Raw genomic sequence first — 23,205 nt, forward strand, 5'->3', positions numbered from 1 at the left:
ACTGCGTAACTAACTTGAAAGGGGAAATTCAATTGATATGATGCAACTGAAAAAGGTTACTTTGAATGTGTTGACTTGAAGAGAAGTATTATCATTCATATATGAAGGACTAAAATAATTGTAAAAGGTATCTTCATTAATGAATTATTCAAATATTGTAACATTTACAGAGACAGAGTAGTAACAGTGTTCTTGTTCTTGACTTGAGCCCAACAAACCCTCATTCATAGTTTGAAATGTCGAAACAAATTATCTTTTCAGAAAGAACATAATAAAACATAATAAAAATTGAGAAATTGAGTCATGAATGATTCTAATCATCTTACTGAAACTTTTTAAAATGCATTGAACACAACATTCTTGAGTGGAAGAATGAGAAATACTATGTACGAAATACTATAAGAAGTATCCCTCAAGTGAAAACTCTGAATTTGTGCACATTTTCAAATTCCATTTCTGAGTTTTCGTTGTTTTTGTAGTGATCTAAATATTTTTAGTCTTCTGTCGATTTTATACATGGCATTATTGTAGGAAGAGTCATCGTGATAACTTTCTACTCAGGATTGTTCTTGTTATGCACAGCTGAGTATGAACTTTGCTCGACCATCGAATGTCTGCTTCCTTGTAGCCCCGCTATATGTGATAAAGACAGAATCACTCATGTTACTTTTAGTGCCTGATCGAATGACTAATTCCAAGGTGTGCATATCCGTGCCGAGAGTATGTATGACACTGAGCCACTAAGTCTCTCACGGAACCTTCGAGATACCGGGCGCTCTCTCTTCATGGCAGTCAGTGCTTTGTCACAGCAATGCGATCTCATTTCCTTAGCTACTAGTGGGAGACTCATGGATTCAATAGTTAAAACAAAGTCAAACTCTGACGTTGTGTCTACACTGGAGATAGAAGTCGATCTTACGACCTCGCACCTTGAACATCCGGCTACCTTATTATCGAGCAAATAACTGGAATCTCTTCGGTGCGCTAACTTAATAGCCGTAATGGTATTCCAGATGATAGTCCTCACGTACAATTTCCGAGCTGTACCCTTCGACCTGGATGGCTACAGGTTACCTGTGAGAATCAGAGAACCAGGAAAACGTCTACTAGATTATGAGTATAGCTAGTACCCTGCAGCTATGGGAATGCGTTTTTTGCACACTGGCAGATTGTACACAGTACAATCAAAATGCAGCATTTAAAAATTTTAAGGGAACATATTATTACCAAAAAAAGAAAAATTGAAACAGAAAAACTGAGGCTCATTGAGGAGTTTAGAATAAATCAAAAACAATTCAGAATAGGTTCAAAGCAGTTGACTCAAGCGCACTGGTTGTTTATTACTAGTACACATAACACAAGAATTCAAATTACCCAAGCAAAACATTATATAGCTTCGTTTCGGGCAATATCGATTATAATTGGCTTGTGTATGTAGTTCAAGTGTAACATGATTGTAGCTACACGTTGAACGTTGGCAAACATGTGATTTACTGACACACAAATTAGAACAGACAACCTATATCATCTCTTCCGCTGCAAAGGGTGATTAATGGGTCAAGGTTTCCCATTCGGTGACAATGGCAAACTGTCGAAGTATCAAGCATGAAACATTTCAATAGTTCAACTTTACATTTTATTAACTACAAATATTTTATTACTTGTATATAGTAAAAAAATCCCAGGATAGCAGTTTCGTTTCGAATGAGCAAAATGCTAAAAAACTTTTTTCGTAACCAAAAAAAAAGTAAAAAATATCGTGTACAACCTAGAGCAGCAACATGTTTCCTACATAGATGTTACCTAAATTTGTTTTCTCATTTTTTAAAATCACTGGTGAAGTCGAATAGGATTGCGGATGTAAGCGGATTTGTTCTAGTTCAAGCGTTCAAGAACTTTTAGGAGTATGTATATGGGTTTTACTGAACCATTTTGGATCGGTTATAATTTGTTTTTCAGATTTTTGAGGACTATATCTCTAAAAAAAAAAACATTTTTCAAGAGATTGATTTCTAGTAAAAAATTACATTTTATTACTCCACTACTTTTATCATCTTAGATCTAGAGTAATACGGGTGACTGTCAAGTGAAATTTGTGAATTTTGAATTGTTATTCACTCAAAATGTCGTAAATTCAACATTGTTATAAAGAAACAAATTTTTCAATTATAAAAATTTGAAAAATCATCTAATCCAACCCATATGAGTTACATATATGGAGACATTGAAGAAGGTGTAAAAAGCAAAAAACGTATTTTTAAATTTATTATTATATCTTAATTATTCTTTCGAATGTAAATGGTCATCAAAGTGAGGTGAATACAACTTAAAGAAGACAACACAAGTTCCAACTCGATATAATGTGAAATATTTCTCAAATTATAATTGGGTGCGGATAATGGGAATACTGCGACTACCTTAAAGAGGATATTCAAATTTACCGACTTTTTTCTCAAAAATATTCTTGAAAACAATATTTTTATGGTCCTCCTGAGTTCAAAATGAGCTGTTCTTTATGAAATTTTCCATTTCTTATTCCAAATATATTCAATTAATTTTTTTTTGTATGAAGATGGAGAAGTAAAAAGCCTTTCTTTCCCAAAAAATCAATCTCTCCTAAAAATATATCCCTTTCAATTTGAATATTCAATTCAATTCATTGATAAGGTCGGTAGCCGGGCGGTTCGACGTGGGTGCTTTGTTCACTCAGTTAATCGGCCGATGTTTGAGTCGATACTTCAAGCCCCAGGCTGAACGCTCAATTTTCACTTGCTATCGTCCAACCCGTGTTAAGGAATCACACGTTAAAAGACAAGACATCGTTAATCCTTAGCTTGCTCAAGTTTCTACTTCTGAGGGTTGTCGTTCGTAGGGGTGCGATAGCTGGTTAACGGAAAGAAAACATATAAACATATTTCTACGTTTTTCAATCAGTAACCTATTTTTGAAGATCTATGAAAAGAGATATAGGAAATATTTCTAAGCTGTCTATAACATTGAAAAATATTTTTTTAAATGTGTAGAACTATACTGTCTAGTTGATAAATTCCGCTACATCCAACTTTTTAAAAACTGTTAGAAACAATTAGTTGATTACTAATAATTCAAAATATTTCAACAAGATATAGAATCTTCTAGAAGGATTACGCCTTTTTAGTGATTATATGTGTGTGTATAATAGGTATTTCCTATAGTAGTATAGTATTATTAGTTTTTGCAATTATATAGCATATAAATATACTTCTATTAACCGCTATTGACTAATTTCACAAATATGGTTACCAACCAACACCAGATGTGTCTTGGACAAAACTCAGTTATCCACAAATCTTTTTTAATAATTTAAGAACATCCATGACACCTACTGAGGGAATATGTATAATAATCTATGTTGCATACAAAACCCATCTAAGAGTATTCACTTCAATGGCCACTGTATGACAGAAAAGAAATCAAATCAGTGTGATGACTGAGTCGAAAAGAGATGAGTACGTCAAGACAATGAATATTTCTAATAAATATTCAAAATATTTACCTCTCCTAACGTTTCTACAAACTGAGTTAGAAAGAATAGCTGCCGAAATACAACTACGTCCCTGGCTAATACCACGTCGGATATTATATTATATTCTAGAGACATTCGTGCAAGTTTCTTCATAGAGAAAATGCTTGCTAATGCTTTTCATTCCTCCAGCAGTAGAACCTTGACCATCAGGCGCAATACTGTCTGCAGAAATCTGAAAGAATATCTTTTGTGAGGAAACTTGCAGAAATGTCTGTCGAATATAATCCAATTCCCTCGTGGTATTGGCCAGGAAGGAGTTGCTTTTCGGTAGGCATTTACCAAATTCTAAATTTTGAAAATCTTAATGACTGGCGTGAAAACAATGAATCGTACGAAGGCTACGAAATAAAATTCATCAGAAAAAATTTACTGAAATTAATTTTTAGAAGAGGCATTCATTCCATATATGATTTCTATTTTGAACTGTAGCCCCTCAATTTTATCTCCGCATACATTTGACCTTATATCAAACTAAAATAGTCGAACTCGGTAAACTTGAGAGTTGAACAAACCAACAAAGGAAGCAGAATAATATTCCAGCAAACTATGTTGGGTTGTTTCGAATGAACCTAGTTGGCTTTTGTTGGTATTTGACTTCGGAACTTGAATCCAACATAATTAATAATTAATTCCGGATTCATACAAATTCTCTGAAATTGAATTTCAGATATGTTTGGTTCAGTTTGTTTACATGTTTTCATCATGCATTCCGAATAATGGTATACTTCTATCTCGATGCACTCCATACTCTGCTGAGATCTCGTACATTTCAGTTTTACGAATTTAAAATATGATGTTTTTAGATATGATTTTTTTTTATCTATCAACTATTGCATTTTAAAATATTAATTTGTGATTCAATTTATTGAAGTGATAACTTATGATTTGAGGGTAAACCGCTTCGTTACCTGACGCGTAATGGCGCCAGTTTGTCTGGCTTCCCTTTCTCTTACGCATACGTCAGCGGAAGGCAGGCTCCTCCTCTCTCGTCGGACAGATGATCAGTATTTAGTGTGCGTAAGATATTTACAGTTGACAGTATTATGAAAATATCCTTTTATTAAATGAAACGTGGCTTGAAAATGATGATACTAATTTTCTGTATGTATATCATTATTTAATCCTACAAAAGTAACAATTGGTTTATAGTATTTATAAAAGATTTTATTGATAAATAACCTTTCCTTAGACTATCATATTAGTACACATCAAATTTAAGTGATAACCTAAGCTATTCTCAAGTCAAACAATTTATTAGTACACATCAAATTTGAGTGATAACCTAAGCTATTCTCAAGTCAAACAATTTCAGTATTAAATAGTTCAAGTTGAATTAGTCTAAGTTATCACTTCTGTCGAGCTTCCGGAGACGCACATGTTTTTTTTTATTGTACAAATTATATTTCTCGCAAATTATTGGTTCAACGTTTTTTGTTTTTTTCAAAAATATGATCAACCCTTATTTTGAGAGAATAGTTTCATGAGTAATTATAACAGTTCAACATTTTCATTTCTTGCATGAATCCCTGTTTGGAAAGGTTTCGTTCTAATAAATTATATGCAATCTTCTAACTTCATATCACCGCTAATAATAAACGACATTGTCCTTAGAATGTGATATACCGTATGATTTATTTGTGTTTGTTGAACACTTTCATTTTATTGACTATAATTACTTAAAGATATTTAAAAATTTATATTATTGATATATTAACGTTGATTATTATCTCAATTTTCATACCATTTCTGGTTAGAATGACAAATAAATGATGATGTCCCATGTTCCTAGCACTGAGAACTTATGCTCGTCCAAACGTCATTTTACTGCTGATAATAAACGATATTGTCTTTAGAATGAAAACTCATCATCGAAAATAAATTACATCCACTGATGGAAATAAAAAGATACCGAGTAGTTCCAGACTTCAATAAGCAGTAGAGTCTATCAAAAAAATTCAAGATTTTGAATTTCATCACAATTCCAATTCAGTTTGATGGTTAAACTGGGAACTTCAGATATGGAAAGTAATTTCATACAAAAGTCGAATAATCAGCACACATGACAGATTTAAAAGAGGAAATAAAATTATATAAATTGTAGACATAATGAAAAGTAATACCATTCATGAGCTATTATTATTATAAAAAAACACATTCAAAATCTGAGGTAGTTCATAATAGAAGCATTTTTGTGACCTTGCACAAGATTATGTTTGCATATTTGAGATAAAATTATTCATTTGTCGGGAAAAAATATTTATCAATCTACATAGCATTAAATATTGTGACATGATTTTCAACGTACAGATACGAAAAATACAGTGTTGTCACCTTCTGAATTGCCGATGAATGGCCTGAGAAAAACGCAGTTTTTTTTCAAGCTCAACGTGAATCCTAAGTACTTTTGGATATCAAGTAATACATGCCGTTTTTTTAGCTGATCCCACTATTTCTATCTCGGACACAGTAAGACCTACAAGGCAGGTTAAATTGAACAAAAGTTTTCTATTTCGGTAAACTAGAATAATCTCGTTTCAGATGGAGAGTTATCAGTGGTGGTTTTTGAAATATAGTCATTAACTTAGCCATTTTTTTAAAATATAACAGCTTTTTTTATATATTTGGTCCATGATTTCAGATTTTCGGCAGGGTCTGTTTCATAGTTTTTCAAACGAAAAAGTTGAAATTTTTGAAAGTCATAGTTTCGTAAATATCTGGAATATTTATGGTCCAAACATTTTCAGTGGCAACTGGCAAACAAATTTGAAGCTGCGACATTCAACAGTAGAATAACTTTATTATCACATGTTTTATTAAGGGTCACCCCATATATATTATGATGAAAAGTTGACCGTGTTCACATGAAAATGTCAGTCAGTTTCTGGCATTTCATTATTGACTACACTGGTATTTGAAACATAATATTAGAAAGAAGACGCGTAATTAACAGAGTTAGACAAATTTATGTTTCACGAATTGAAAAAATGAATAAAACCACAAGCTAGCTTGTGAATTGTTGCTTTCATCAAGGCCCAATTCATTTTACATATATTTTTTAGATATTCACTCGCCTGTAAAAATATGGAAAATTTAGATGCATGGAAAGTTTACAAATTCTATTTTCTGAAAAGATAAAATGTTGATAAAAATATGATGACAATTTCAAATTCACAATTTAATTCATTTTTACTGAAACTTATTGCTGAGTAGGTAATGTTATAAATTGATTGATGCAGCATTGCGGATGTATATAACCTGCTAAATGATCAAATCGTTCTAGTTTACTCACCGATTTTCAAATTAGCATACCAACATTGTCAAAGGTGAATAAAATTCAGGTACTTAATTGAGTTAAGTACCTTTGTTATTACCTACAGTTGTATTTATTTATATAAGGGCTAACATTATTATTTATTTTCAGTTTTATTGTATTTGTTTAAAAATGTCCATATAGGACGAAACTGCAGTAACAATAGTTACAAATAAAAGTGGTATAAAATATAAAAAGTTTCATTTCTCATTTTTCATAGTTAATGTTAACAACGATGAAGTTTGACTGCTATTCGTAGCTGATAAACTGTTCTTCTCGATATGAAAAATCGCCTAACTATCTTGGGGGAAATGAGAATTTAGTTTCTCACCAATTAAGTACGTTAAAATTTAATTCAATTTCAATCTCAAAGAATATAAAAAATTTGTGATTCTTCACAAAATATAGCAATCTGCTCTTATATTAATGAAAATACCGAGCGAATCGATTCGATTTTTTTTTAAGACGATCGATTGCCCACACTTCAGAAATACATTTTTCTCCGCCTTATTCATCACAACAAAAAACAAGACATGGAATTTGTAAAACAAACAATATATAAAACGTAACTTTTAAATGCAATTGTAGAGTTCAGTCAAAATTGTCAGCTCTGATTGACATTTCAATTATAAAAATATATTATTTCTGGTATGAGGAAAATGGTATACTAGGGTTATTTTTTGAAACAGTGCTTCAACACTGCCATGACTACTTGTTCGACATAATCAGTCAGTTATAGGTCTCTTAATTTATTGTGCTTACACGTGGTCGCTAAAAAATATTATCCTGATTTTACGTACATTCGCCGAAAACCTTTTACGGAATCCGTTTACTGCGGAGTGGTGTCCTTAGACTCTAATTTTAATTGTGGCCTCAATTTATTAAAATGAATTGATTTCGACAAAGCTTATTCATAAATCATAATTTATGGGACAAAAGATAGCATTTCAAATGAATTGAAATCATAAATCAGTCCAACTCTGATAATTGATCCTATATCATCTACATCTAGCGTAAGGTTGACATTGTTCAATCTAAGATAACAAAAATATGTACAATGTGGATTCACCATTATTTTTGATGTTACTAATACAATACGCAACAGTGCCAACTCCACTGTATTCTAGTCTAGTAAAATCTAGTTCTTGAGTACTTGATACTAGGTTCTATTGACCCGTAAACCTTCTTTTTTTCTTTTGAAAATATTGGGATGTTTATAGATCTCAATGGCCTCCCTACGAATTCGTGCGTGGAAATGCATATGATTAGACGGAAATGCAGTTTCTTCATGTTTCATTACGTGTTTTGTTTCTACTAGGACTGCAATTGCGGATTTCTCCGGTTGCATCAGGCGGCAGCTGCGATTGTGTTCTTGTATTCTGTTGTTGGTGCCGCGTTTGGTAGTTCCGATGTAAACTGGGGCACAGGAACAAGGAATCATGTATATACCGGCGGGTGTCAGAAACTTTCTTTCGTCCTTAGCCAATCTGATAGTATAGCGTAGTTGACTTGTTGGCTTGTAAATGGTCTTAATGTTGTGTTCTTATATTGCGTGCATACATTTTGATCGATTAAGCTTGGTGTATGAAGGATATAATAATTTTTGCGAAATAAAGTTTTTGGCTTTCTATTACTCCACCTTGATACAAAAATATGTGGGAATCTTCCAAAGAAAAGAAGTGATCAATTTGAAAATAAGTAACTCTATACATGGATGAGTAAATAATGCAAAGAGCAACTTTCATACACAAAATGGAAGAAAGTCCCCCTGAAACAGTTACTTTCATATAAACATTGAATTACACGAAAGAAAAAAATTCTTTCAAAACAAATACTTTTATATGAACACTGAGTTATACAGAAGATACTTTTCTCCACTCAGTTTGTATTCCAAACATTCGTTATGGAATAAAATCAGATATCATTCACAGGAGGAGGATGATCAGTGTCACTGGTATTCACTGGTGTCTACCAGTGAAGATGACCAGTGTCACTGGTAGACACTGGTGTCTACTAATGAGGATGACAGTGTTCCATGTAAGTGCAATTTGTTACCATTCATTTAAAGTAGAACTCCTGTGAATGCTATCTGATTTTGTTCCATAACGAATGTTTGGAATACAAACTGAGTGAAGAAAAGTATCTTCTGTATAATTCAGTGTTCATATAAAAGTATTTGTTTCGGAATATTTTTTTTCTTTCGTGTAATTCAATGTTTATATGAAAGTAGTTGTTTCAGGAGGGCTTTCTTCCAGTTTGTGTCTGAAAGTTGTTTCTTTGCAAGATCTACACATCCATCTACACATCCAAATTGATTACTTCCTTTCTCTGGAAGATTCCCACATTTTTTTGTATCAAGAAGAAGTAGTAGAAAGCCAAAAACTTTCCCAAAAATTAATCACTCCCAAAAATATAACCCCTTCAATTCGACATAATAATATGTTGAGATCATTTCCAGAAGAAGGAAAACGATAATTCAAACTCAAAAAACATTCCATATCTAAATTTTAGGATTCATATGAAACATGGGCACCAATTTACGTTAATTTCAATCTGGTCAAAATATTTGAAGCAATCAGGTATATCTATATATTTATTTCCCAAAAATTAGTACATGATCGATAATGCATGATTGCACGTATACCGTGCTAGAAATCGCGCGTTAAAAGGCAAGACTTCGTTGATAATTAGCTCGCAGAAGTTTCGACTATTGAAGGTTGTCATTCGTGAAGGAATGACAGCTGGTTAATGGAAAACAGATTTTAAACAGATATCATTTGTTTACCGAAAAAATAATCCCTTTCTTTTCGAAGATTGAAGTTTGAATATAGAAAGTACAGAATTAGTTATATGTCATAATACTGAACTGATATGTTTAACATGACAACCTGTAAAAAAGGCAACAAGTTTCTGTTTTGTTTTATGACACAATAAGCATAAATGAAGTGAGTGTTTACAAGTTTACAACAATTCTTTTTTCAAATGACCAGTTTCTTGGTTCTTGTTTTGTCACTGTTCCCCTCAGCGTACTGAGACAATTTGGTCAATAATCATAGAACATTTTTATAGATATAAAAAATTGAAACGGTTGAAAATAGGACCAGTATAGAACATCATTGCGTTGTTAGAATATTCTATTTATATATTTCACATAGGATTAGGTTTAGCAGAAAATTCAAAATGAATGAAATTATATATTTCAATTAAGGTAGTCTGGCAAAAAAAAGAATTAGTTCACATATAATTTGAGCTGTATATATTCATTATTTTCTTACAGTAATTAATTTTCCCGATTTTCCGAATATAGGAGAGTGCGGTCGAGTTAAAACAAATGGGGCAATTTTACTGCCGAGTTCGATTTGTTTTTGTTTGGTGAAACTGAAAGAACATAAATTATTCATGATAGACAAACACTGGGTACGGGCTAAATGGCACCAAACACTGCGTGTTAATTGTGTTGACACTCGATACTTTACTTTTTAAAAGCCAAACGACGAAATGGCATTGATAACTCACAATTCAGCTCAGATTGATTAAGGTACATCCACTGATTCAAAAAGAGCTTAGAATTTGCCCTTCGCAGAGAAACGGAATCAGATAAGTTTTTTGAAAATCAGTTGAAAGCACCGGAAAAACTTATCATGATATAATGAAAATACTAAAGCAGCTGTATTTATACACACAACCAAACTGAAAATTAAGTAAGCAGTAATGAACCAAGAAAGATCAATAAAAAAAATTAGACAGTTCGGTTTTGTTTTATGAATTTCATTCATAGATCGGTGAAAAATAGTGGAAAGTTCAAAGCAGTAAATATGCCAAGAGATCAATTCTCTCATACCCATGTTGGCCAATGAAGTCGCAGAAACATATATGGGGAACCTGAAATATTTTCTTACATTTTTATTATTAGTTGATGTCGAAAAGATTTCGATATTTGAAGATAAGATTTTAACAAATCAATAAATCCAAATGAAACAATAATACTCCGAAGTGGACTTCATATTTGTAATCGTTTATTTTTCATTGAATTAACGTGTCTCGACTACAAGGTCATTGACACAGGTACAGTATGAGTATGACATTAACAGGTAGAGACAGAGAAAAAAAAGTTACAAATATTTTGAGTTGTTAGTATAAGCTTGTGTCTTTGAGAAAATATAGCAGATTTTTCATTTGATCTGAATCGGTAAGCATATTTTTAAAATATTCAGCTGAATTTAATTCCTTGCGTTTGTCATGATAGTTTGGGCAAACAGTGAGGAGAACCAGAAAATTGCAGCTAGAGGACAGTGAAGGATATTTAGATTAGCACTTTTGGTAACACAGTCAGCTCTTTCATTGCCAGGAATGCCCACATGAGATGGAGTCCAGATTCATTTTAAACTCACTATCACTGAAGCAAGGTGATCACATACATCATGGATAGCCTGCACAAGCGGATGGTTCGTGAAAATATTCTTGATTATATGAGTATAGAAGACAGGGAAACTGTGTGCATAACGTTGTAATTTGATTTTCCATAGTTTCATCAAAATGATTTGAGCTGATTAACTCTAGAAATGATTCAGTTACACTGTTTTTTGAGTTTGAAAGCCGTGCATTTTTGGAATTTCTTTCTGACATTTCGCTGGCGCGAGTGGCTAGCTTCTTCCGAGGTTTAACCATCATGGCTTGCTGTCCGATGACTAACTTTTAGGCTTCGTAAAGCGTATTTATGCCTTGTCAGGTAATCAGCTGTATTGGTACCTGTATTTGTACCTGCACTTGTACCTATACATGAACCTGGAACATTAACAATCTTGCTGCCTGTTGTCATTCTGTTCGTTATTCTCGAATTCCTTAAAATGGGGTTCCATATTCGATTGAGGATCACCGCTTCTTCTTTTCTGTTGAAATTATCCGTGTGTTTGTGGATCTCTATTGCCTCCCGTACCAGTCGGCTATAGTATCCCTGGTTGGGGGCAATTAGTTCTGTGTTTTCAAACAAAATTATGTGGTCTCCTTCGCTCCTACAACCTAATGTGGGAAAGACCAACTCCTACGTCAAGGACTAGACAGACTTCGTTGGTAAAATTAAGGGCTTAACGCTGGAGCCGACGGATATTCTGGTCAGCTTCGATGTGGTGTCCTTGTTTACCAATGTCCCACTGGAAGACTCTCTGAGAGGGTTAGCCCACGTGTTCCCGAATGACGTCGTCGAACTCTTTAGAGCATGTCTCACAGGAAGTTACTTTCAATGGAGAGAAAACTTCTATGAGCAACTAGATGGCGTTGCGATGGGGAGTCCACTTAGCCTAGTGATAGCAAATTATTTCATGGAACGGTTTGAAGGAAAAGCGATAGACACTTTTGAATTGAAGCCGACCTTATGGCTACGTTACGTCGATGACACCTCCGTCATCTGGAAACATGGAAGAGACGCCCTGAACCGTTTCCTAAACCACTTGAACGCTCAACACCCTAGCATAAAATTCACCATGGAGATTGAGCAGGTCCAACGGATAGCTTTCCTAGATGTGCTAGTATAACGATGTGGTACCAGACTAACCCACAAAGTGTATCGAAAACCCACACACGCAGATAGATACTTGCACGCACTATCGAACCACCATCCTAGCCAAAAGACAGGAGTCATCTCCACTCTAACGTAACGGGCTCGGAGAATATGTGAACCAGAACATCTGGAGAGGGAACTGAAATACCTTGAAGTGACCTTGAGATCGAATATATACAGTGCCTCCAAGATCAGGAAAGCTATGAAACCGAAGAGCACCATGGTTCAAAAAGCGAAAAAGGAGCAGATGGTTGCACGGGCATATCAACCGTTTATTCGTAGGGTCACGGACAGAATTGGAAAACTATTGGATAAACACGACATCGAAACAGTCTTCAAACCCACGAGGAAGATACAACAAAGCGTCAGGTCTGCTAAAGACAAAAGGGACCCATCACCAGCAACAGGGGTCTATCGCATACCGTGCACTTGTGGGAAGGTATATATCGGAACCACCAAACGATCCATAGGAACAAGACTTAAAGAGCATAAAAGGAACTGCAGACTAGGCCAAGCGGACAAGTCAGCTGTGGCAGAACACGTGCTTAGTGAAGGAGAACACATAATTTTGTTTGAAAAGATAGAACTAATTGCTCCCAACCAGGGATACTATAGCCGACTGGTATGGGAGGCAATAGAGATCCACAAACACACGGAGAATTTCAACAGAAAAGAAGAAGCGGTAAACCTCAATTGAATATGGAACCTCATTTTAAGGAAATCGAGAATAACGAACAGAATGACAACAGGCAGCAAGATTGTTAATGTTCCAGGTTCAAGTACAGATACAAGTGCAAGAACAAGTACAGATAAAATTCAGGTACCAATACAACTGATTACCTGACAAGGCATAAATACGCTTTACGAAGCCTAAAAGTTAGTCATCGGACAGCAAGCCATAATGGTTAAACCTCTGAAGAAGCTAGCCACTCGCGCAAGCGAAACGTTAGGAAAAAATTCAAAAAATCCACGGCTTTCAAACTCGAAAAACAGAGACACTGAAAACCTCAGCCTCGAAAGTCTAAATCATTTTGTCTAGAAATGATTGTTTCAGAAGGAGCTTGCTGGTTTCGTTTTCTCTTGCCTTCACGCATGAATCAAATAAAATAATGCAAGAGCATCACAGTAATTTTTCAACAATAATCAATCGCACATAAAAACTGGAATTAGAACAGATTGTACAGTGTGTATATTCAACTTGCAGAGGAAACATTCCATTTTTTCAGTGGACAGAATTATTCGGTGCGAGTTACTATCGAATGAAATCAAAATAGAAGTCTATTCGTAACTGTCAACAGGTGAGAGTATACAAATTTGTCCACAAAATGATAGGATGCGGCTGTATTCATCACCCAGTATACCGGCTTTCATAAGTGAAATAGGGGAAGCAAGCTAAAGGCCGACGTCTTTCAGTGAAGTTTCTCTGAGTTCATTAGGTATGGGTGCGCATTATACATTTCAGATAACCAGACGCTTGGCAACTGTCACCAATCTTCTGATCTGTCGCACATTCTCGTACACAAAGATTGTTTGCAATGAGTTTATCAACAAGTTCTATTTTATGTATATACAAATTCTGTTTTTGATATTCTTGAAGCGAAACAAAGGCTCTTGGCCGATCGATTTGACATATTCAAAGAATTTCAGATTGCATGCAGAATGTTTTTTTGGGAAAAGTCGGTTTAATGTCGATTTTGCTGAGGGGAATTAGTATTTCTTTTTGCGGACATTGTTGTATTAGAAACTGTTGGGTGACTTATAGTCAAAGGCAACTCTACCTAGTCCGCTAATGATTCGAACTTCTTGTATTCAGTGTCCGCATCCAGACAAACAACATACTCGAATTGTTGGTTGCCTACTTAATGGTGAAGCCGACGCTGTAGCCACTGCCTGTTCTGTCCTCATCAGTGATTGAGAAAAAAGCTGTAACTCCCAAATATACTGATTTGGCACACTTCACAAGAACTAACAAACCAAATTTATTCACATCACTAGGTTTTTTCGGCAGTACAAAAAAAAGCTTGTAGCAAACCTAATAGGTATCAACTGAATGAACCAAACAAACGGCGACGATAAGAAATCGACCTTAACACATTTAATGCAGAAGATAAACGTCTAGATGAACTCGTTCAATCCCATACTTGAAGAAACGATGAAAATGGTTGGATTTGCGTTAGACTGTGAGAACCTTGTCCCAGTGAGGCAAGACTCTTAATCCAGTTTCTTAAAACACGGTGTTTTTAGTAAAAATAATGCTGAAGGTCGCGGCCAAGTTCGTAAATAGTAAATACTCTACTCTAATCCAAAATTTTCAAGTGTTCATTTCTATCACATATTTTCAAGAAAATTCATTTATTTGAAAAGCGCTGCTACTTTAAGAAATAAAGGCCTTATATCACATGGTTTAAATAATTAATCTTGAATGTGTATTATCTTTTCAAAACCATGTCATGAGTTCGGTTACACACAGGTACCTTACCCCTCAAAATAATGAACTATAACATTAATAAATAACATAAATAACAAATTAATAACATTTGATTTTTCAATGACAATCTGAAATCCTGAATTAGGTGACAAAAATAATACCATTTGTTCTATATTTCATATTCATTAGTAGACCGTACATCCTTGACCTAAAAGCATATTCCTATAACATTTGGTTCGATTTTGTCAGACAACCGTGTAATCGACAACGCGATACGCCCCCACTGTGCGGAAATTCAAACTGGTGACTCATTTCGAATTTCCTGACTAATTTGGATAAAACATAGTAATATGCGGACTCTAACAGATTGATCGGTATTTTTAACGAACACGATCCGAGAAATCTATAGTGGATATCACTTCAAAATAAAAATATGGAAATCAATGTGAACAAGTACAATGCGTTTGTCGTTACCAATAGTAGTAATCAGGGGCACAGGTGAAAAACAATTTTTAATCACAAATGTTCTTGTTTTAGAAACGCATTCATATTCAAAGTATTACTGTTATAAAATAGGTTCATTCATGATAAACATTTTAAATGTTACTTTGTCACAACTGTAATAGTTTCTGAAAAATGTCAATTGTTAGGTATATATTATGAATTAAATACATGATAAGATTTATTATCTCATGGAGATGCAAAAGCAATGCAGATGATTATACATTCATTAAAAAAACATTTAGGGAAGGTCATTTCACATTGAGGGTGCTATTCTCTAGAAAACTCTTCTCCATCTCCTGAAGACGCCAACTTGGTTGATGAAACGCGCGTTGCGGGAAGTACTGCGGTTCTGTTGTTTGGAAAACGTACTTGTTTTGGATTAAATCTGATTAAATCTTTTCGAACGGATGTTCATAACGTCAATATCAGGTTCAGGGGAACACTTACTCCACCTTCTTTTAAAACTGAATTTTTCCGCAGGTGTTTCAGTTATCAAATATGCCATGTGATGAATGACCTTCCCCTCGAATTACGTACAGCTGGTTTCCAAAAATTCAATTATAATTAATCTATTTAGTCATTTATTCAATACACGTCAGTGGTATGATTTCAGAACTTCACATCGTTCTGCTCCTAATTCTGTAAACTTACTTGCCGTAGTGTGGATAAATTTGTATATTTTTCCTTTGTTTTTGTATTATTTAAAGAAAATTCAATAGAGAGGTATTTTTTAGGGTTAAGTGGAAGAACAGTTCAGTTGTTGAATTTATTCAGGAACTGAACTGAACTTCGCCCTTTATTTTCAAAATTTTTGTTTTTTTACATATCTTTTGAAAATAATAAAGTCGATTATTATTATTATTACCGCAAGAATTTAAGTTTAAACTATACAAACGTTGAATTTATTACTAATAACTACATTTCATCAGCAAAATATGTAGGTACATTACAATACTAATACAGGTAGTGTAATGGAACTGTATTTGATTCATATTATTCCATCGAAAATTAAACAGAAAATAATTATAAATATGAACAATGATTTCTTTGAATTCCATTTGTTGTCACGATTGTCTTTGTAAGTGACTTCGTCTACATTTTGTTTGATGTCAGTAGTTGAGGTAAATTGGTTTTCTGCTTTTTTATCAATATACATTATTAATATAATTGTAATAGTAAAGAAGTAATACGAGTACAAATCATGAAATTATGAAACAACAACAAAAATTAATTGGCGCTTCGGGGCGACTTGATTAATTTCAGTGGTGCATTTACTTTTTCAGCTGCAGGAAAACCCGGAAATACCTGCAGGACCACATCATTTAAAGATCTTGATCTGCCAATGTCCTCTCTTTCATAAAATAAAATGTAGGGTGTCTCCAGAGGCTCCAATAAATTCAAGACATCACCAGATGACTATCATCAAACTTAAACCAGTCCGTTTCGTCTTTAACCAATGCGTAATGACCAGATTTAACGCCAGAACCACAGTGACTGCATGAAAATTATAATAGTGGCCTGCTAGATTGAAGTGTTCATCTATTTCGAGCCTTCGTAGGAGTTTGGTGCTTCCGTCAGAGGTTGAGTCATGTTTGAGTCATGTCAGTTCAAAAAAATCTGTTTAAATCTGTTTTCCGTCAACTAGCTGTCGCACCCCTACGAACGACAATCCTTAGAAGTCGAAACTTGTGCGAGCTAAGGATTAACGAGGTCTTACCTTTTAACGTGTGATTCATAACACGGGATCAGTGTTATTATTAGATTGACTGGTGCCTCACCTATACTTGTTTTCTTATGATAGTCAGTTAGTTTGGCGCCTGTTTGGCAATACAGTTGATCACCACCCGTTAAAAGTTCCATATTCAAGTATAAAGCTGTTTGAATAATTCACAAATGGAAACCTTTTCTGTCAGAATCAAATAGTTGAAAAAACATACACGAATTGGAGTGAATCGACGCGACATTACAAGTATCCATAAAGATATTGAAAAAGAGTTAAAAAAGACTGATTTCACTTGGAACCGTGAAGTCAATCAAGAGAAACGATTCATTCAAGTGGATATTATTATCAATTCTTTTTCACTTATTTAATTCTGTAACGTTTTCCATAAATAGTATTTATTTCAATTGATACGAATATTGAGTCCCTATATTTGTAAGCACAATAGTGTAAAAGAATTATAAGGAAAATTATTAGTTTCTGGTTATATCTTCGAGCTTGCTATATAATTTCAACATCAATCACTACCAATTTATGTATAGTTAATGGTTATATGATTAGTTAATGATTCATTCTATAAACTGTGAATGATTTGAAGAAAATCATAGAAGTTCTGAAATTGAATAACATAGAAGATAAATGATCAGAAAATAACAACTTCTAACAATAAAGACTATAAACGCGGGTACTTGACTTTTACAGTAATTATGTTTGGAAATGAAGTGATTAGTTTTTATTGGGGGAATTAATTGAAGGTAAAACGTTTTTTCTGAAGTTCTGCTTATGTGTTAATGAAGAAGGAGAAAAAATGCAGAGAAGTTTATTGTATAAGTTTGAAAATATGTCCTCATAGGACGAAACTGCAGTAACGTTAGTTACAAATAAAAGTAGTAAAAAACATAGAAATTTTCATTTATCTTTTCATTGAAAACTCTTGGTGTAGAAAGAACATCTGAAACAAGCACTAGTCCCTGTGGACAGTTTGCACACTAAATATTCGTAATAGTTGAAATAAATACCATTCATAGGAAACAATGAAGTAAATGAAAGAATATCAATATAAATTCCCATTTGAACGAATCGTTTCCAATCTTAAACTGGCTTCACAGAAATGAAATATCTCCTTTTCAACCGCTTATGTGTATTATTTTGGATATTTTCAATGCCGCATTGATTTGTTTAAATTTGCTTTTTCAACTATTGATTCGGACAGACAAGATTTCAACAATGACGAAAAAAAATCTGATATTTGCACGATAAAGATCATTCATCTTTATAACTGACTCTACTTTGATTCCACAAATATTTAGAAATCTATATTGATGGAGAAGCAGAAAATCATTTCAAGTTGTTTCTTAGTAATTTCAAGAACGAAAAACAATACTAACAAGAGGAATTGTATCACCCATCACCCACCATACTCGCCAAACCTCACCATCTTTTCAAGCACTTCGCAAAAATGCAAAAACTACCTTCGTCTACTTCATCGAATCCTCAGCACACAATTTTTATGCTGACTGAATTAATCGTCTAGTGTTACGTAATTGATTCAAATGGCGCTTATTTTGATTAAATTGAATAAGCCTTCAATGATATATTACCGTTCAAAGTGGACTCATAAAAACAGACGAAATTTTTGAAACAACCTAATAGCCTAAAGATAACAACTAAAAATGAAACAAAGAGCTGAAGGAATGAAACTCATCAGCATATCATATTTGTATTGCTGTCGTGAAAAGAACTTGTGAATTGAATACCCGACCGTAAGCAGTTTTCCTTCAATCGAAGTACATTGATACCCGATGCACACGGGCGACAATTCTAGGTGCCGCAAATTATACATTGAGACTAACGTATTTTTTGACGGAACTAAGTTAATAAATAACGAAACACATGAAACGAGAAGAAAGTTTTTGAAAATATAATGAACGGTAGTCTTTGAAACACTCACTCTCATCACTCTGCGGTGCTTGAAGAATAGCGCTGTGCTTCTTCTTCACTTCTTCAACATTCGCTTGGATCTTATCGATCATGTCACGTATTTCTTCGACCTAAAATCAAGAAAACTTCATCAAAAAGAAAACTTTGAAGTTGTATATAAAGAAACTATCTCAAACATTAAAAAAATATATATAGGTTAGGTCGAAAGTGAGAGTGTCAATTCGACCCTTCACCGCAACCCGCAATGATTTATTGTGGCTCACACCTATTCAAACTAGACTAAATACTATTTATCCAGATCAGATACAGTTTGTTAAGCCTTTCTATTGAGGAGCAATTTGCGTTTAGACGTTTCTCGGTAGGAGCCAAGAGCTTCCAACGCCGCTTGACTACCAGTCTCTCTGTACACATTCCAATAGCATAGATATCCGCTTGAAATACAGTCGCATAGGGCCCTAGGCAGGATGATATCCCTGTCCTGGGTCTGCCACTGCAAACACCTGCACCAGAACCTGAAGTTGGTTTTGATTCATCTGTGAACCAACAACTATCTGCTCTTAATATTTCCTTATTCCGGAGGATCCAGTCCTCTCTACTCAGGAAAAGTACTGCATAAGTACTGCATTTAGGAATAATGTCAGAGGTCACTCCCAGAATGCTGTGACTTCCAGTGTCAACCAGCAGTCTATTGTACTCTGTATTAGATTTATTTGTGCACTTGGCAATGTGCACAAGTCTATATGCAGTCCATCTAGCCTCTCTCTCCAGAAAAATGTGAAGAGATCTCCATGACCGCTGACGGTATGGTACTGATGGCCACAAATCCTTCGACATGTCCATAGGGGCAGCCTGGCTTTGTGTAAAACTTTTCCAAGTGAGCGTTCCAGGTTAGTTTTTTATCAATAACAATGCCAAGATATTTCACCTCCATTCCAAATGGAATGACCTCATCATTGAGGGAAAGTGACGTTAAATCATCAAATTTTCTCATCCTGGTGAAGGGGTTTATCACAGTTTTGCTGGGGTTGGCAGACATCTGCTACCTCTGACACCAACTATGGAGGATATTACAAGCTACCCTTCTCGACGTGCATCTTGCCAAGATGACAAGATCATTTGCATAAGCTTGCAGATCTACTTCTCTTCTGTCGAGGGCATCAAGCAGACTATCCATAAAGAGCGACCACAGGTTGGGAGATAGTACCTCGGCTTGAGGGCAGCCCCTGGAGACCCTAAAACTAATGGCCTCGTCTTGAAGAGTCGTAGTTGCAGTTCTGTTTACAAGCATAGCATAGATCTAGCAGTTATGGTCGATTCTATGCCTTTTCCAGCCAGGGATGATCATATAGATTTAGGTAGTGCATTGACAAATGCTCCTTCAATATCGAGAAATACAGCAACCGCAAACTTGTTGTCAAAGGTTTGGGAAATTTTCTCAACAAGGTTGTTTGAGCTAAATCTGTCGATTTTTCGGTTTGATATGCATACTGGTGGTTATTCCTGATGTATCCGTCCAGTATCCTCTCAAGTCCTTTCAACAGAAAGGATGTACGGCTGATTGGTCGTACCGATTTAGGCTATGGGACTTTCCGACCCACTTTAGATATATATATATATATATATATATATATATATATATATATATATATATATATATATATATATATATACCACCCTTGCTGCCAACTAACTGGGTGGTATATAGTTCCACGCCAGACTAGCTCTATACAATTTTATAAGAACGGATAAAGTTATTTCCAGTCCGTTTTGAAGATGAGCTGGAAATATACCATCCTCTCCAAGAGATTTGAAGCCCATTCAACTTCCGGTGCTGTAATAACTTTCTTGACGACCTCCCAATCGTTCTATTTTGGGCGTTTAGCGCCCTCGAAGAGGGGAGGTCTGTTGTTATCAAGAGTCAGACTTCTAGGAAAGAGGTTTTCTATCAAAAGCTCTAAAGTTTTTTTTCTAGGAGTCTCAAAGGGATTCGACACCGTTTTCGATGGAAGCTCGCAGGGGGTAGCACCACCGAATAATACCGTGATATTTCAACAACGTTACACAAAACTTCAATAAATTATACCATAAATATTCCTCTTGAATCACTGCGTCTATTGGTGAAAGCCGTATGAAACGATGTTTGTAACATGTACTCATAACCAAATTTTAATGATCTGCTACCTACTTTTTGTAAATCACTTTTCCCAATAACTAATATTGTTATTGTTATTTCGTAATTATAGAGAGTTATAAAACGTGTTCACAGTCCTGAAATTCATAATTACAGAATTAGATAGATGATTATTTCTTACGACGTCTCATTTTAGGTTGTGAAGATCACCACCTAAAATTCAAAATTATCAATAATGGATTCTAAAAACTAAATATGGAAAGTCAGCAAGTATTTCAAGTTCGTCAGTACTGTATTCTAAACAAAAGCAAGCATTTCAAATCTTTTTTTAATTTGGCAACAAAACCGCATCAGCCTTCGGCTATTAGCGGTGTCAAATAATGAAACAAATCATATCAGCAGTTATTTGCATTAAGCTAGTCTCCTACTTGTCTAGCACAGCACGGCGCTGTCCGTCGCCTGACGGCGACGGGTAGTAGCATCGCCCACTTGTCCAGCTACAACCAGCATATTAAAGGAGAAATTTTTCCTATTTCCGAATGACTCTAGGCAAATTTTTACAAATTCTGGATATTTTAAAGCCTGCCTTAACAAGCAACTCAATTTTTCCTTGTCCATTTTCATAGGTACAGGCTGACACTGTGCTGTCAACTGATGGAATAGCAAAACAGAGAGACAGAAACTTCCCAGGCACGTTTGGACAAGTTGATGCTAGCAAGCGCTGTCCGGCAAATAACGGTACGTTATTTGCCGGACAGGATCGGAGAGCTGGAATCCTTTCCGGCGGAGGACGCTCTTGGCTGTGCCGTGCCGGGCTAGTGGGCGTTTATCCATTCATTTTTATTGTTCCAATCCTATCCGTATTTTGATGCGACGGGCCGTGCTGTGCTGTGCCGGACAAGTGGGCGACATGCTTTATACTTTAAATAAAACTTTGATTTTTTGAAAGAATTTGATGATATTGTTCGTTTTTTTTTTCAAATATTTGACTTATGTTGGAGAGAATACCGTTGTTAAGCCTTTCAACTACGAAGAGCGAACACAGTTCAACAGTCACGGACACTTAACATGCAAACAATTCTGGTTGCGGTTCGTTTCAGATGTTCATGCGTTAGACGAGTGTGGCCTAATCGCAGCCTAGAAATTATGACTTGATGGTTGCACTTGGTTGCTTTGTTGATCTTTGAAGTTCGGCCTTGATTTCCTTGGATTTGAGGGCTTCCAACCCCAATGGCGATTCCATGTTCTAACAATTTCACCGTGGAAAGTATCAGGTCAGTTGGGAATGTTTTTATATCGGGTGTATAAGTGTCGGATCTTCTTGATCTTTTCGAGCATGTTTATCGGCGACTTCATTTCAAGTTATTCCAGAATTTGAACGTATCCATAGGAGAGTCACTGACTTGGTATACTGATTAGTTTCATTTCTTCTTTGATTATATTGGTTAGTAGGCTATCACGTCAATTTCTGTATCTTCAGATATTACAAAACGTTTTTTGGTTCTCCTCTTTTCAAAAACTTTTTCATCGTTTCTGAATCGGCGATGAAGCATAGCAAAAAAACGCCGATTAGGTAATTCACGATCGAGAAACGAATTGTTTGGAGTGCTCTCACGCTATTTTACTGGCACACCAAGTAGGATTGTAACATACCACATTTTTCTTGATGGGAAAACGACATTTCGAAAAATATTCGAACAGTAGTTGACAGTCACAATAATTTATGATATTGTCATGATATAATTGAGAATATATGACAAATAGTATTTCAACAAAGTTTCAAGGCAGCTTGATTACTCATAATAATTCTGTTTCATCGAATCAAACACATTTTTTCCAACCGCATTATTATGATGCTCCAGTATTTTCTGTTCTGTACAAAAACTGTTTCAATGTTATCATTATAGCAGATATATTTTGATTCACAAAATGAATACGGCTAGTGGAATGACTTCAAGAGGGAAATTATCGTTTTGTAAATTAATACCAAATGGCTCAGTGGTGTCAAGTAGTGGTACGACATGATGATCATGGGTTTCACAGGTTCAA

The 23,205-nt window shown here is 34.9% G+C and overlaps 1 protein-coding gene across 8 annotated transcripts in view; it reads right to left on the minus strand.

Moving 5' to 3' along the window:
* The window catches only part of Syx1A (Syntaxin 1A), a 184,506-nt gene that overhangs the window by 127,294 nt on the left and 34,007 nt on the right, over positions 1 to 23,205 (minus strand). For all 8 annotated transcript variants that reach the window (XM_074172337.1, XM_074172338.1, XM_074172335.1 and 5 more), the window contains one exon: positions 19,036 to 19,135. In XM_074172337.1, coding sequence (XP_074028438.1) covers positions 19,036 to 19,135 — 100 coding nt within the window. The remainder of the gene's footprint in view (positions 1 to 19,035; positions 19,136 to 23,205) is intronic.

The sequence above is a fragment of the Leptinotarsa decemlineata genome, unplaced genomic scaffold (genome assembly GCF_025532065.1).
Source record: "Leptinotarsa decemlineata unplaced genomic scaffold, Ldec_3_MD MMD2_tig00000090_RagTag_RagTag, whole genome shotgun sequence".
In the NCBI taxonomy this organism is placed as follows: Eukaryota; Metazoa; Arthropoda; class Insecta; order Coleoptera; family Chrysomelidae; genus Leptinotarsa; species Leptinotarsa decemlineata.